Genomic DNA, 18,053 nt, shown 5'->3' on the forward strand with positions numbered 1-18,053 from the left:
ATTTTTGTTCTTTTTAAATCCTTTGCTTTTCAAATAATTAGCAGTGCTTAAAATGAGGAAAATGTATTTTTAAAAATCAGAGGACTTAAAAAATAATTGAAACCTTGTAATTCCTACCTTCAATTTGCCATGATTCTAAAATTGGACTCTATTTTAATGAAAACCAGAGTAGAAGCAACTAGAGTTGCTTTGTAAAAGGTGTTTTTTTTTTTTTTAAAACCTGGCATATAAGTTAATACTTAAATCTCCATAAGGCCCTTGTCCCATTACCAGAGCCGTAGGAAAAAAGACCTCCTTTTTGAACCTGGAAACTACAAAATTTTTCCTTCTTCACTAACCAATTAAATTCACATTTTGACATAATGTCAAAACCTTTAGGGAAGGCAGTGTTTCTGATGTAAAATGCTCATGAAAATGAGCACACTTCAGAGACAACACGGAAGCCCTAATGAGGGATCTCAGGCAGCCTTGTGTTGAGGCCAGTGTTTGAAAATCAAGCCTCGAGAGACAGCCTGTGCTGATAGCATGGTTTAGATCACGAGAACAAATTTTGGAACATGAAAACAACACAAAGTAGAAATACATGTTAATAACTAGAAAGAGGGTTTAGATTATTTAGTACTAACTTTGATGTGAAAGCTCGTAAGGCAATAAAAAGTTTTTAAGAGAAAACTGGTTATGAATGAAAATACGTACACATGGCCTGAAAAACAGTAGAAATCAGTAAGTGGACCCAAAAAGGGCCCATGAAAGATGCACTATTTTCTCACTTAATCTGATCAAGTATACTAGAAATTGAATTTAACTGTTTTCTCTTGAGTCATACAGATGGTTAAACTTTATATCTTCTGTCAAAAGCCTGTGAGTTAGAAACTATTACAAAAATGACCAGGAAACAGAAACGTGAAATACAGATGGAATTACAGAATGCTACAACCCCAGTATATCAGAACAAGAAACCAATTAAGTCAGAGGCTCTCAACCAGTACACTTCAAACCATTCACAGGTGTGCTCTCCAAGTTTGAATAACGTGTAAAGAGAAGTATGTGCTGCTTCAGCTGCCGTGCAGTAGTGGTCAGCACTGCGGATGTGTTTTCTTTCCAGGCCACAGAAGGAAGACCTGCTTCTGCACACCCCTGTGCTGATGCCGTAGTTCAGGCCATGGGGGGATAAGCGGAAGGGGCAGGTGTCCGCTGCTGAGAGGGGCCTGGAATTGCTAATGCACGGTCTTCCAGAGCCCCTTCTCTGCCGTGGACATCCTGAAGGTTTCACAGTGGCTGTTGCATCAGACTAGATCCAAGTATCTGCACCAAACAGAACACCCCCGCCAACTTCGCATTCATGTATATGCAGTGTGCATGACACGTAAACTTATGCTGGTTTCAAGCCACTGAGATTTTGAGGGATTCTGTCATGACAGTATAGCTCTCCTGAAAGGATTAGAATGCTAGATGTCTGCCAGGCTGCTGGGCTGAGAGGCTCACGTGACTTGGTAAGTAGAGCTTGGGTCTCTGTGCTACTAGGAGGTAAAAAGTGTACTATAATGTGAAACTGAAGTGTATTCTAATGTGAAACTGAAAAGAAGTCTCTACTTTTATTAAAACATTTGAGTGCTTCTCTTAAGGTCTATAAAAAGAGAGTCCTCTGGTCAGAAGTGTAAACAATGCAGAAGATGGCCAAGTTCACTATGCCATAAATGATTTCAACTTTGTGATTTCATTTAATATTTGAACATGTACCTTTTACACAAAGGCTAAAAATTAGGTTTTTTTAAAAAAATTTTTTAATGTTTTACTTAAATTTATGAGAGACAGTGTGAGCAGCGGAGGGTCAGAGAGAGAGGGAGACACAGAATCTGAAACAGATCCAGGCTCTGAGCTAGCTGTCAGCACAGAGCCCGACGCGGGGCTCAAACCCACGAACCGCGAGATCATGACCTGAGCCGAAGTCGGAGGCTTACACTGAATGAGCCACCCAGGCGCCCCTAAATATCAGTTCTAAATCCGAGCTCACTAACCGGATCTTTAGACAACAGCCTACCACTAGAGGGAGCCATCAGCTTTTGTGTTTGCCTAAGCTGGCTCACCAAAGATGGTGAGCAACTTTAGCTACACCCAGGGAGAAATGCATTCTAATCTAGCCACTTCTTTTCTAAACATAAAACTGTGTCGGTATCATCTAGGGGGCTTTGAAAAGCACATTCTTAGAAATCCCCAAAGCCTGATTCAGTAGGTCTGAAGTCAGGTTCAGAAATGGACAATTTAAAAGAAAATTTTGGTAGTATAGTTGCCAATGTTACAGTAGTTTCAGGTGCACGCCAGTGATTAGACATCTTATGCTATATGCTCCACTCACAAGTGTAGCTTGTCCCATCTGTCCCAACACAGCGCTGTTACAGTGCCATCCACTATTTACCCTCTGCCGTACCTTTCATCCCCGTGACTTACTCATTTCCTAACGGGAAGTGTGTGCCCCCCACTCCCCTCCATCCATTTTGCCTCTACCCCATCCCCTTCCCATCCGGGAACCATCTGAATTTATAGGTCTCATTCTGCTGTTTGCTTACTCATGTTTTGTTTTTTAGGTTCCACAGATAAGGGAAATCATATGGCATTTGTCTTTCTCACTCTGATTTCATTTGGCATAATATCCTCTAGTTCTTCTTCTGTACTTTTTTTTAAAAGCTTCCCAAATGTTTCTGACGCAAAGCTAGGTTTGATTCCACCGGTGTAGAAGATTTCAAAGAGCTGGTTGTTTCCAATCAAAAAGTTTTGCCACCTGCCGGGCATTTTTGACAAGGATCAAGATACAAGAAACCTGGTTGGATCAGGCTGCCTGGGTGGCTCAGTAGGTTAAGGTTCTGACTCTTGATTTAAATTCCGGTCATGATCTCATGGTTTGTGAGGTTAAGCCCTGTGTCAGGCTCTGTGCTGATAGCATGGAGCTTGCTTGAGATTCTCTCTACCTTTTTCTGCAGCTCCCTGACACGTGTACTTTCTGTCTCCCTCTCTCTCAAAAATATATAAATATTTAAAAAAAGAAAAAAGAAACCTGGTTGGATAAAAACAAAACCTCCTAAGAACACAATTTCAAACACTTCACATTAATAATCATCACAGGAACAAAATATAGTTATCTTCAAATTTAAATTTATTAAGACATTCAGCTATGTCTGTCAGTCTACATCCAAATTTGCTACTAAAAATAAAATAAAGTCACATCCCACATTAGGAATATCAAGTCTGAAAAACACTTTTTGAGCCAAGCCTATTGTATAAATAAATGACTAGTTTCTTTTCATATCAAAATTCCCATAAAAAATTACATTCCCCCCTCCCCAGTTCTACCTGTAGCCATGATGAATGTAAAAATTTAAATATGACACATCCTTGTCAAAGAAAATGTGCAAAGTCTATTAACAGCTTTAAAAGTGGCATTTGCAGAATGTGATCATACAGTTATGTACTCATTCCCAAAGTGCAAATATTGCCATAATTTAACACTGTTTTGATTCAGTTGCAAGAATTAAACATTACGCAGCATTGAAAAGTACACTTAAGGGCCTCTATCAGTGCCCTAAAGCCCTTCCCACTCTGGTCTCCTACACAAACGTGGACCCCAAAGTGTTCATCAGAGTTTTAGTTTACTTCACACAGCCAACACAGTATACAATATATTAACAAAAGTTTCATATACATCAGAATGTTGAAGACTCCATCATAAAGTTCAAGAGTCTCAGATTACATGAATGCACCCACAAGGCCCAAGTGCCCACCCACCCCCTAAAGCACATACGAAGTATGAGCGTGCTTCAATCTTTGAATACAAACAATGCTCTTACGTCTTTGATTTCATTTCAGTGCTGTACAAAACTCAATTATCCCGAGTCCCAATTAACTGAGGGAAAGGGGTTGGTGAAAGGGCCCGTCACTACTCCTACTTTGTAACAAGAATGATCCTGTTCCATAGAGAGAGAGGTCTGTTCCGCTTCAGCTTGCTTCTTCCCATGCTGTCCTGATGCTCTTTATCCTCCTTTCCTCAGCCCCTTTCAAGCACTCAAATCTGATTTTATTTATCCCTTCCAAGTCAAGGGCAGTTTCTGAAGCTGCTGAGGTTGAATTTTCTTTGCAAACCTCTATAAAGTATCAGCACAGGATACAGAAATACATTTTGATTAGCATACATTGCAAAATTTCTCCCACAATGTCAAGGGGATGAAAGCCAGCAGTCTCCACTGAGAGTACTTCCTGGATCAGATCCTTGGAATGTCAAGCTTCCTGCCTCATCATCTCATACATTCATTCCTCAAATCTGAGCGTGAATTTCATAGTGAGTTAACTTCTCCAGAGTATCAAAGCATTACTTCTGCTTCTTTTCTTCTGGGCTGACCTCAACAGGACATACTTCATCTTTTGCACTAAAAGGATATTTCTTAGGATCACAAGTCCCTTCCTGGCTATCGGATCTTGTGGCTATGCACTCGTTATTGTCCCTACAACCTTCCTGCATCCCAGTCTCTGGAGGATGCTCTTCATTTGGAGGGTTAGTACCTTCCTGAAGCACGATGTTCTGCTCAGCTCCAGCATGAGGCTGTGGAACCAGCTCCGTCCCTAACCCTGGAAGCTGGGAGGAGTTTTTGAGGTGGCAGTGGCACAGAGGGCATGTCTCCTGGACATACAGCCATTTCTTGAGACATCCTGCATGGAAGAAATGGCTGCAAGGTGTGATCACAGCAGATTTCATGTCCTAGGAGAGGGACGAAAGATACCTCATAAATGCCTATTATCTAAAATCGTTGGCTGTGAATCCCACAAGTTCTAGTTCCAACATTTCTTTCAGACAAGTTCCCCCTATAAAATTTGTAACATAGATCTTAGAATAAAACTCACTTTAGATTATAGTAATACTCCTCCTGCCATCAGAGACCCCTTTATACCAACAAAGCAAGAACCACTACCCAAGTAATTAAAAAAGGAAAACCAAAAATGAGAAAGAAACTAACTTAACTGGCTTCTGGCTCAGTATGAAACACAAGCATCACGCAACTATTGCAGTGTGATTAGTGGGTCTCCCCCGGCATGGCATGAGTGTAATTAGAACCTCAGAAAATCTGATGAAGACAGGACTTTCCATAGTTATGCTTCAACACAGCTGAACAGATTATTCCATGATGAAATTATTGGCAAGGAGACAAAGTCAGCCACATAACACCAGGGTATTGGCAAGGAAGCAGCAATTTCATTAGCGACAATGTTATTAACACAGTCTTCAAGATACGGTCCATATAAACCAGCATTTCTCAACTTCCATTACAATTGCCCAGAGTGCTTGTTAACCATGCACATTCCTGGGCCACCCCGGACCTACTGAATTGGGATATCTGAAGATGGCATTCACAAATCTATAACTACAGTAAGCCACCCATGTGACTTTTATGCATACTCAAGTTTGAGAACTACTGCAGTAAGAAAGACGTGGTATACTTTGCATTAATATTCCTTGCCAAAGAGTAAATATTTGAAGAATTCAGGCTGAGGACATGATGCTTCAACTGTAAAAATATACGTTTGGTGACTCAACCATTAATTTTGTTTCAAGTCCCAAAACAAGGAGCTATAGTTGTTACAGAAATTCCTTGCCAAAAACTGGTTAACACCTGGGAGTCAACTTTTAAGCAGAAAGCCATCCAAGGAAAAGCAGCCAGCTGGGAGGTTAAGCAATTTAACTTTCATTTTCTGTGTGGTATCAGCAGGTAGTTCTAGCACCTCAAAAAAAGTGATGTGACAACAGGAAATACAAAAAGAGGACTCTTACATCCCAGAGATGGAACATTTAGGCATGGGCTGCTGAAGCTGATGTGCCCAGTCTTTGACATGCTTTGTCCTGCATAAACAGGGCTACCAAGCACAAAGGAACCAGAACTAAGACAATGGCTACTTCACTTGGGGGGAACCTACAATATTCCTTAGTTTCCCCAAATGCAAAAAACACCCTGGAAAATATTATTTCGTGAGTATGTTCTAGTAACAATAAAAAAGTGGTAGCTGCATTTAACTCTTAGTCAAAATTCTTATACTAAATAGTCTTAAACACACAGATATACACACCCCATCTAAACTGTAGAGCAGCCTTGGAGAAAGAATATTCATTCATACATACTCACTGACACCACCTGAAGTTTTATTCCACCAGCATATGCTCTTTAAGAGCAATTTTAAAGGAATGCTTTCTGTTGTTGCCCTTAATTTCTGTCCATACTTCCGAAAGTACAGTTTAACTATAAAAGCTGCTACTTAACCACCCCCTTGCACAAGTTACTGGGGACTAAACTCTAGGCCCATTTTTGTTGTGATATTTCCAAACTCATTTAAATACTATCTTTCATTTTTAATAGGAGGCAATCATCAGCTATTCATGGCACAAATGCCAACGATGCCAGGAAGGCCAGCTATCGTGCCACACCAACTGGTTGCCTCGATCCCCATTTGCATACACACAGGCCTGTCTCCATCTCAGATATCCATCAACCCACAAGTAAACACATACTCTCCCCAACTATGTTAAGTAAACAAATATTTCCTCCCCACCCTGGAAATACCAGAAGGAAAAAGAGTGAGAATCTTGACACACCACTTTTCAGAAGTTGCTAACTCCTGATTGATAGTATATATTTGATAGTACATATATCTGTGTGTGTTTGTGTGTGTGTGAGTGTGTGTGTGTGTATTCAGGAGTAAATATAAAATACACCTGACCTGTTTTTCCTTTATTTATGGGTGAGCAATGTTGAAAATAACAACAAATTACAACTTGGACTAAATTAAAAACTTAGTTTAGAAATAAAATGGAAATACTCTATCAGGTCTTTAATAATTTCTGAGAACTTTTTTTTTTAATAACCCAGGAAATAATTCTGCCTAGAAATTTAGGCAGAAATGGTTAAAGTCCCAGGGAATACATCGTATGACCCACCCAAATGGACTCTTACAGTGCAAGTTACCTGGTAACAGATGGCACAGATATCATTGTGCTTCTCCAGCTGCTCCTCTGTAGCAACAGGTAAGGATTTAATCTTATTCACAGCATCCCTGCGGAGAAGGAAGCTCTTCCACCCCAGCTGCGCCCGAAGCCACACATTATAATAGGAATGGATGAAGATGATCATTGAGCCCATTACTGTCCACTCTCCAAAGATGGTCTCTGAGACACCATAGGCCACCACACAGAGGGCCACAAGAAACTCCAGGAGGCGGTAAGTGCCATTCACATAGTAGATGACATCATCCATGTTTTCTACTGGCTCTTTTCTGAATTCCTCAACCATAAATAAGACATAAATAAAAAGTGTTCCCAAAACCTGGGAAAAAAATACAGTATTATAAAGCAGAATATGACCACTAATAAAGGCTTTTCATAGACTTAAAGCAATAACAACATTCGTAAACACTTTTTGGATGCCATATTTAATATCTAGAGGAGACAATGGTGTTATTAAAATGTGGATGATCTCAGTAATCCAGGCATCTGCTACCAAAAAGTCACATCTCAAGACATAACTTTCTTAAAATGATTGATTAGTTTCTGACTCATCCTTTCCATTTATTCCCCAGACCACCAAAACTCATTAAAGTTCTATCTAAATTGTCCTAATTCTGTAGTCATACATGTTCCTCAACTTTCAAAGAACCTTTAGCCCTACAGGGAACAATGAGTAAATCTGTGTTGCCAGTGCTGTATTTTCTTTTACTTTTTTACTGATCAAGCAGCAAAAATCCACCTTCAGGTTACAACAAGCTTTTCATTTCCAGGGCAATATGAGTTGTGTGTATGCATGTGTAATATACATGCATATGTCATATATTTATATATATCATGAAACAAAGGATATTTTTGAGTATTTACTTTAAATATGTGCTCCAAACAAGCTAAAGTCTTTTAATATTTTACAGTTCCTTATCAATTTGAAGCTTTACACAATATCTCTGTATCATTTAAAAAAACACCAAAGCTTAATTACCTTGATAAAAAAAAAAGTACACTGACATAGACAATCTGGTATTCTAGTAACCTATCATCTATCTAACTCCTATACTCAAATCAGTGTAATGTTTTCTAATAAATAAGTTGGGAAGTGATCACCTAAACAGGCTACTTCTAATCATTAATCTTGAAAAAGTTTAATTTCTTTTCAAGAAGGAAAATAAGAAAATCAGTTATTGCAGAAAGTTAGTTACTCCTAGGCTTACCTGAAGAGAGGTGAGAATGCTGCTGGAAATAATGATAAGCAGCCAAAAATCCATATGGAAAAACTGGCAAATCATGTAAGCCATATAAGCAGGGAACACTAGTAAAAATAAACAAAGGCTCACTGCACGGAAGTGTTTCCATAAACTCCTAGAGAAAGAAAAGTATTCCTTTAAAGTGTCTGTCACCCAGGAGCAAAACAATCACATTATCAACTGACAGGTCTTGGACTGTGCTTACATTTCCCAAATAGTTTCCTGAGCACCTTTCCCCATGCCAGTCACTGTACTAGACTTCAGGGAACGTGTCCTAGGCTTGGTATTTCAAAGCCCCCTGACTCACCTCTTCTCTATACACTCATTCAATTGCCAAGTACCATCAATTATCCCCTCTCCCCCATAGTTAACTTTCAGTTCGATTCTCATTCCTACCAATTCCAAAGTGATTCCAGGCTTTTGTAGCATTAAGCCTTAACACATTTTTAAGAGTAATTTGTGGTTTTAAGTCATGAGACATCTTCTCCCCACCCAGTATCCCATGGTGAAAATCTCTCCTACTGTGAGTACAATATTACTAAGAGGAATGGTTCTCCAGTGAACAGCTATACTCATCCTTGCATCTGTCAGTGTTGGGGGCAAAAAACTATGAACCACTGTGTTTTAGGACCTACTAGCCAGTCTTCCTCTCCTGGTCCCTGATCTATCCTGGACGTGGCCTGCCTGACTGATCCTCCTACAGCTCTGCTAGTGTAATACTGCCAAAACCTGCTCTAAACTTCCTAGCCTGGCATTTGAGCTCCTCTACTCTCAATTTTTTGGTTCAAACTTGTCAACATCTCTTCCTCACTACAGGCAAAGATGGTTCATTAATTATATTCCCAGAAAAATACAAACACACTTACATTACACTAGACATGCCTCTGTCCCATTCTCTTTTACTGTAAACCCTTAGGCTATCTCAAGCTAAACAAATATGTGCACACAGATAGGTAACGTGAATCCTTTCTCCAGGAATCACCATCCCTCTTAGAATTCTTACACTGGTATCAGCCAATCACTAAACTATAGTATTGTTTTGGGGTGCCTGGGTGGCTCAGTTAGTTAAGTGTCCGACTTTGACTCAGGTCATGATCTCACAATTTGGGAGTTCAAACCCCATATCAGGCTCTGTTTTGATAGGTCAAAGCCTGGGAGCCTGCTTTGGATTCTGTGTCTCCCTGTCTCTCTACCCTACATGTATTCTCTCTCTCTCTCTCTCTCTCAAAGATAAAGGAACATAGAAAATTTAAAAAAAAAAAACTGTAATATTGTTTCAATTATACAGATATTTATATACTGTATACTTAAACATTTTTATTTGCTTATATTTATTATCTAAATAATATATATGTACATACCCACAAAAATGTCTTATCACCCAAATTTAAACTCCTTGAAAAAAAGAACTCCTTCTTCACATGGCTCAGTTTTTAAGCATAAAGGCTTGTATGAAGTCAGTGCCAAATAAAATTAGAAAATTTATTTCTGCTTGATATTTTTCAAATTGTTTTCATTACTATCTTGTTTTTGGTAACCTACCTATATATACTCAAATGCAAAGCCCTATGATATAAGCAGGACAAAAGTTATGGTTATCTCATGGGGGAATAATTACATATATATACTTTGTATATAGTTCAGTATGTGCTCACGAGTGTGTTGTGTGTGTGTGTATACACATACACATATAGACACACATATACTTTTTAGATATAGTATAACTTTGTGGTTTTAAGACACCCAACAAATCAGACTTCTTAGACTTGAGTTTTTCTTTTTTTTTTTTTTTTTTCCAATTTTTTAATGTTTGTTTATTTTTGAGAGAGAGAGAGAGTGTGAGCCAGGGGAGGGGCAGAGAGAGAGAGAAAGAGACATAGAATCTGAAACAGTCTCCCGGCTCTGGGCTGTCAGCACAGAGCGTGACATAGGGCTTGAACTCACAAACCGTGACATGACCTGAGCCTAAGTTGGATGCTCAACCGACTGAGCCACCCAGGCGCCCCTTCATTTCTGATTCCACTTGAACCCTATTCATCAGTAGTGGAATACATATACTGGAGGAACCCCGTAGTTATGTCAAAAGGAGAAGGAACATAATTTTTCCTTTTGTGTACCTCTTCATCCATCAGAATATTTTAATAAATCATTCCGTAAATATATCCCAATTTAAAACAGACTGTATACCAAGTTCTAGAAGATAAAGAAAAACCCTCCCCAACAAGTGTCTTAATTAGAACTTTGAAAAATCTTTGTGCAACAGGAAAAAAAGGTGTGATTTCCACCCCCCTGCAGGTTTACTTATAGAACTATTTACTTTATATAACCAATTTCCAAGTAAATAGATGATAGAGGGCCACCACAAGGGATTAAAAAAAAGACATTAGCTATTTCTATTTCCTGGGTAAATAAAAGGCAAAGTTAATTTTTTTAAACATAGTGATTACAAATCTAGAAAGAAAACACCATGAACCCAAAACAGCCTTCCTCTCTCTTAGAAACACAAAACTCCATTACAGTCTATGTAAAGTGAGTATCAAGACTTAAAATTATTAATGATTTCCTATTAAACATGAACATTTATTTAAATTCATTACAAGGAAATATAGATTTCAACCAAAATAGTTTAAAGCTCATGGCTACAAAAAAGTTCAACTGTTTTAATTAAAAATCAGCATCTGTGATCTCAAATCCATGTTGTCTCAAGGACACCAAAAAAAAAGTGCCATAAATCACCCCTTCTACCTTTAACTATAATATAGGTGGGGAGGAAAAATAATCACATACAAAGTTAAATGCTAAACTGTGTGGAACTACCTATAATTAGTAATTCAGAGAAGAAAGTGAATTATTATGATAAAAATTAAAGACAAGCACTTTAGAACTGTTTTACATCTTTTCTTGCAAACATTTCTACTTTCTGAAGAGACATAAACTTGTCGGTAGTTATGCTTTGAGATGCAAAACAAATTTAGTATTTTATAGAAAGGTAGACAATACATTTATATAAAATAGGTATATATTTACATATAAGCATATATTTATACACATACAAGAGATGCATATACAACATTATGCCAAGAGTTTCAATTTAGGTCTAATTTTGGCATAAGTGTGTATACACACAAACACACAAAAATATATACACATAAACACACATAGAGGTGTGTATATTATATACACAAACATCTATATCCTTATTTAAGCAGTTAAAATTCAATAAAAATCTAATTTAAGGGGTGTCTGAGCGGCTCAGTCCGTTAAGTCTGACTCTTGGTTTCAGCTCAAGTCATTAGCTCACAGTTTTGTGAGTTTGAGCCCTATGACAGGCTGTTTGCTGGCAGTGTGGAGCCTGCTTGGGATTCTCTCTCTGCCCCTCCCCCATTCATGCTGTCTCTCTCTAAGAATAGCAGAAAACGACACTGAAACCTCATCCCACGAGTAGGTTAAGCACTATAAAACACACTTTATAAACACACTAATCCATTTTCTTAAAAGTTTGTCATTTGAAAATCTATGTAATTTGAATAAGTAGACCATTGTCCTAAAATTCCATTAAAACCTGGAATAAAATTTACAGATAAAGGTCAACAAATATCTCTATGGCTAAAACTGAGATACCTTTTTAAGTTAAACACTGGAAATTACCTCTAGTCTAAGCAACTCCAAAGACATGTAAGGATTTTCCCCCTAATAATTATTTTCTTTAATGACAGATAGAAGCAACATTTCATGAATTATCAATCTTATTTCTTGAATTTTAGAATTAACCTACTCATTTCCTTTTTTAATATTAACTCGGCACACTGAATTAATCATAATCCCTGATTCAGAATGCACTACTGCTATTGGTTTGTGGGCATCCCTCTCTTTACTGAGTTAATAACCTAATTAGTTATCTTAAATATTGTAGCAGCCTTCACGAGCCCATCTCCTCAGACAGAAGTGAGGGCCTGGACAATAACCCCATTTAACCATATGGTCAAGCCCACCTCTTCCATATACCCTGCCTCTCTCCCCACAATGAAGTGTTCTTTACACTCTTGCTTGCTTCCCTTTTTTTAGTTTTGTTTAACCTGTATGTATTCCTAAAGAATAGATTTTACATTTTTGTTTTTAACATAAAAATAATATTCTATACTGCCATCTTTTTGGACTTACTTTTTAACTTTATAATGCTATGAATCACTCCTAATGTTTTGTGTGTCACTATATTTCTAATATTCCATTGTGACTATTATCACACTTACTCACCCACTTTCCTGTTTGTCATTTAAGTTGTTCCCAGATGTTTGCTACTACGAATTGTCCTCTGAACATTCTTCTACATGTCCTTACTGAGCATGTGCAAGAATGCCCAGAGTATATACGTAGGAGGCGATAATGACCAAGCTGTTTCCAAAGTCATTACACTTTACACTCCCACCAGAGACCAGGGACACCTTGTGATCTAGACCTCCCTCCACCCTAGGTATCAGCTGATTTTCTTTTCTCTCTCCCTTCTTCCTTCCTATTTATTTATTCCTTGCCAATCCCAGAGGTTAAAAATAGTACCTCAATGTGGTCTTGATTTACATTTCCCCCATCAGTAAAAAGGTTGCACCTCTCTTCATAGTCATGTGTTTCTTCTTTCACTAAAAGCCTAAAGATAAATATATATTTCATCCATTTCTCTTGCTCATCTGAGCTGTTTGTGTACTGATACCAATTCTTGGGTGGATGTAAATACTTGGGAGTATCTTCTCCTAGTTTGTTAATGTTAACTTTAGGTTTAAAAAGTTAATGTTAATAGTTAGATTTATGACTCTGCTTTCACAATCACAGTCATTCTTAACTCCTAGTCTCCCTTTCACAACAGTTCTGTCAGCTTAAGAGACTGTTTCCTATTTGAAGGTCCAAAATATGCTAGCCTATGTAGAGTTTTAATTTTTTGTTTTGAAATTTCAGGTCTCTTAAAATTCCAGAGTTGATCCTTTGATTACAGTGTGAGATAGGAACTTATTCCATCCTTTCCAAACAGAAGCCATTTTCTTCCAGCAACATTACAGAGGACTACCACCTGACCCCACCCATCTGATATGCCACCTCTGTTACCTACCGAAGTTCTGCATACACGGATCTATTTGGGGGCTCTCTGTTCCAATGCTCAACAACTGTCTACACTTGAGCCAATAATACAAAAGCTTCACAGTACCTCCTACTATGAGTGAAATAAAACTTATCTTTCTCAAGTTGTATATCTGATTTCAATACAAGGATTATACTAGCCACACAGAAGGAGTTGGGTAGTATTCTTTCCATTGTCTGGAAGTACACGTTTAAAATAGGGATAATCTGCTCCTTCAAAGTTTGGAACTTGCCTGTACTACCATCTGGGTCAAGATCTTTACCATTTGCCTCCACTTCTTTAATAGCTACAGAACTATCCAGGTTTTTAAATTCCTCTTGAGTCAGCTCTAATAAGTTACATTTTCTCATACTTCTCAGTTTTCCTCCTTTCCTTCTAAATTTCCTCTGCATGAGACTTTGGAGGAAGAAGTCAGTAATAAACAGACTAGTTCAACACCATGGAGGGAACAAGAACTGGATTTAATGGTTTTTATGGCAGTGGAATTACAGACTTTTTTTCTCTTTTCCAAACTTTCTACAGTATTATATTAGTCTTATTAATATATGCCTAAGTAATTATTATAATTAATACTACTAAATGATACTCCCAGAAATGACAAAATAGTGTTATACTGACAGCCTCATCACTTAAGTGGCTATTTAAAAGGGAGTTCACCATTAAGTTCAACATCTTAAATGTTTCTATTGAGATACTTCAACCCTCAAAGCCAAATCTCAAATAACTATAATTAACTGTAATGATTAATATTATCTGAAACAAAGACCTTATTTAAATTAAAATTGATTCTGTTAGCCATTCTACCATTTGTGAAAAATTTCAGAATGTTCAGCAATGTGGGATATGGGAATAGAAAGATAAATCTGATGAACTATGAAATGTTAATTTGGAATGTTTTAAAAATCTATCCAAATTCAATCTCCCAAAAGAGAGAATTAAATTCAGAATTAATTTCAGATATTTCAAATATCAAGAGAGTATAAATGGATGCTGGAAAAAAACAGTCATACTGAATTTTAAGCAATTTCTTATAGAATGCCCTTGTATAAACTGTAATAAGCCAAAATTGTACCTTAAAGAGCTAAATGATAAAAATTTTACAGAAAACTTCTGTAATATGGAATGAACATGAATGCAGCTGTTAATTTCACCTGGTCCCAGAAAGTATCAAGAAGCCCCAATAAACGTCAGTAAGCTGCAAAATGGTCTAAAATGCCATCAGATGAGGCAGTTATTCCATAAACGCCCATCTTTATGACTGCCTAAGAGCCTTTATTTCTCTCTTCGAATGATTTTCTCCTTACTCTCAATGCTTTCTCTGCTTGAGCATTACACAAAATAAGATTATTTGATATATTTCTTGGACTAAATCTTATGCTTTCCATTTTTCATTTTAAAATTGGACAAGTGTAAGAAGTATTAAATATCTCTGAAAAAGAAAAACATTGACTTGTAATTGATTACATGGCCTTTGATGTGATTTCTAACTACAGGAATCTTGAGAGGAAAAAAAACAGAAATGTCAAACATATAGAAAAAATAAAAATGTAAACTTGCCACCTTAAGCTAATACCAATTATTCCTCCACCCATTTTCTGTCTCGAAACATTATATAATATATTTTCAGACAAAATCTATATATTTTACAAAGAATATTACAAAAAATTTTAGGGAGTTTCTTACTTGTCTCTGGATGCTCCCAGTGCCAAAACAATAGGATCTGCAATCTCTAACATTGACTGAAGGATAGAAGCTACGACAATGAAAAGGATAATACTGAGCAGGAACGCCCGATGAACAACTTGTAGTTCTATGAGACCAGTCTGTACTGCCAGGATTAACAGAGTAACTCCTTCCGTCATGCCTCTAAAAAAAGCATACGTTTTCAGAAAAAACAAATAATCAGAATCTCATTTCATTCCAAGAGCAAATAATCCTCATCAGAATGTGAACACATGTAACATACAACATGGATATAATAGTAGTACATAGTCATAATATACCACTGTATGCGTATTTTAGAATACAATGAGAAGAATAAAAGCAACTTCTAAGATAAATAAAAGTGTTCTAATTAGGCTTTGCTAATGAATGTTCAGCAATGTGGGACATGGGAATAGAAAGATAAATCTGATGAACTATGAAATGCTAATTGGGAATGTTTTAAAAATCTGCTACCAAATTTCCATCTCCCAAAAGATCATTTGTTCCCTTACTCATAAAACACTACCAAAGCAGCAATAAATTCAGATATTTAAAAAATCACGAGACTATAAATGGATGCTGGAAAAACAGTGATACTGAATTTTAAACAATTTCTTTTCTTTTTTTTAATGTTTATTTATTTTTGAGAGACAGAGACAGAGTGTGAGCAAGGGAGGAATAGAGAGGAAGACACAGAATCCAAAGCAGGCTCCAGGTTCTGAGCTGTCAGCACAGAGCCCAGTGCAGGGCCCGAACCCAAGAACTGTGAGATCATGACCTGAGTCGAAGTTGGATGCCTAACTGACGGAGCCATCCATGTGCTCTTAAGCAATTTCTTACAGAATGCCCTTGTATAAACTATAATAAGCCAAAATTGTATCTTAAAGAGGTAAATAATAATTTGACTTTTATTCTGAAAGGAAAGTTCTGTAATATGAAATAAACATGAATACAGCTAGATATCCACTGAATTATAGGTTTATATCATGGGCTTTTTCTTGACTACAGAATATAAAATCATAGGTGAATGTCTCCATAATCTTGAAGTAGGAAAAGTCTCTTTAAGCAGACCATAAGAACTACAAGACACAAATACAAATTTTTTGAAATTCAATTTCCATTTGGAAAATATACACAAAATCTTTAGAGACCTTTTTTATCTTATTGGCTTGATTTATAAATAACTCTCACAAATAAATGAGCAAAGGATTAAGTCCAGTTTTCAAAACCATAAATTAGCAAATATTTCAAAGCTGGATGATCCAAGCAAGCACTGACAAGGAATCTGAGAAAAATGGGGACACTAATGTTGATATAAAACAGGTAACACCTTTCTGGAGAAAAATTTGCTAATAAATTTAAAATGTACAGACACTTCAACTCAATAATCTTACTGGTAATAATTTACCCTATGGATGTACTACAAAAAATTTGTATGTAAGAGAAAACATAGTAAGAGAACATGTTATGGGACATTGTGCTAATACAACTGGCAAAATCCAGATTCTGAAAAATTAAGTAGTACAATCTAGTGTCTTCAAGAAATAAAATGAAAGGAAAAAAAAATACAGAGAGACACCAAGGTCATAAATATTAAAAGAGACTTAAAAGATATTAACCAACTACAATATGAGCCTTATTTGGATCTGAAGCTGAGCAAATAAAATATCTGAAAAAAAAAAAAAGATCAGGAAAATATGAACACCAACTGGTAATTTGAGGCCAAGGAATTTTTCTCTTACTAGGAATGAATATTCTATTGTAGTTATGTTTTTTCATAGGAGACTGAAATACTTATGGGTAAAATGGTATTATATTTGAGATTTGTGCCAAATAAATGCAGCCGAGAGTTATAGAGGGGACACAATGAGTGGGGCTGATAAGGGCATGCATGATAGAAGACTGGCCATATTACTGGAGATGGGTGACAAGTATATGGAGGCTCATTTTACTATTCTCTCAACTTTGTTAATTTGAAATTTTCCTAATTAGGAGTTTAAAAAAGAGAGACATATAAAAAGATATTCATAGCGCCATTTTTAATAGCAAAATAAAAAATAAAGAAATACATTTAATTTTTGGAATAGTACGCCTTTATCAAAAAGAATGAGGATGTCTCTGTTGACACAATAAAACAAATAATTGGGGCACCTGGGTGGCTCAGTCGGTTAACCGTCCGACTTGGGCTCGGGTCATGATCTCACTGTTCGTGGGTTCAAGCCCCGCATCGGGCTCTGTACTGACAGCTCAGAGCCTGGAGCCTGCTTCAGATTCTGTGTCTTCCTCTCTCTCTGACCCTCCCCTGCTCACGCTATCTCTCTCTCTCTCAGAAATAAATAAAACATTAAAAAAATTTTTTTAAAAACCAAATAATCTAAAAAAATATTTAAATGAAAAAATAAGGTGCAGAACTGTTTATAGTGTGGGAATGAACCAAATATATAGATATGTGTGTATGTACATATTTATATATGGATTTTCCCCATAAGAAAATTTAAAATAACCATCTACAGCTGTTACCTTTGGGGAAAGGAAATGGCAAGCAGCGGGAGGAAGTTGTCACTTCCCATTTTGTTATTTTCTGAATGGTATGAATTTGGCGAGCTTATACATAAATTATTTTTCTTTCTTGGCCCTCCCCCTTTTTTTTCCATTATAAAAGTGTTAGCTGATACTGGCAGGAAGATTACAAAGTATTAGTTTTTCTCTTCTCTAATAAAAAAAACTAATGTACACCAAAAAAAATGTTTCTTCCAATTTACAAGGTACTCACCATCTACTAATTCTGAAATATTCCATAAGGATTCAAAGACTTTAAGAGATCACTTAAATTTATATAAATAAAACCGTTAAAAATTCTTCTATTAAGATAACAAATTATGACAAGTTCCAGAAATAGGGTTTCCCAATGTCTGATCTTAGTGATTTAATGACAACTAGA

The 18,053-nt window shown here is 36.8% G+C and overlaps 1 protein-coding gene across 2 annotated transcripts in view; it reads right to left on the reverse strand.

The window, feature by feature from the left end:
• Positions 1–3,133: 3,133 nt before the first annotated feature.
• The window catches only part of RNF145 (ring finger protein 145), a 57,701-nt gene continuing 42,781 nt past the window's right edge, over positions 3,134–18,053 (reverse strand). For both annotated transcript variants that reach the window (XM_077780788.1, XM_077780789.1), the window contains exons 8-11: positions 15,092–15,274; positions 8,248–8,395; positions 7,002–7,358; positions 3,134–4,747 (exon numbers count right to left, since the gene is read on the reverse strand). In XM_077780788.1, coding sequence (XP_077636914.1) covers positions 4,361–4,747; positions 7,002–7,358; positions 8,248–8,395; positions 15,092–15,274 — 1,075 coding nt within the window. In that variant the 3' untranslated portion in view covers positions 3,134–4,360. The remainder of the gene's footprint in view (positions 4,748–7,001; positions 7,359–8,247; positions 8,396–15,091; positions 15,275–18,053) is intronic.

Source organism: Crocuta crocuta, unplaced genomic scaffold (genome assembly GCF_008692635.1).
Source record: "Crocuta crocuta isolate KB4526 unplaced genomic scaffold, BGI_CrCroc_1.0 scaffold343, whole genome shotgun sequence".
Classification (NCBI taxonomy): Eukaryota; Metazoa; Chordata; class Mammalia; order Carnivora; family Hyaenidae; genus Crocuta; species Crocuta crocuta.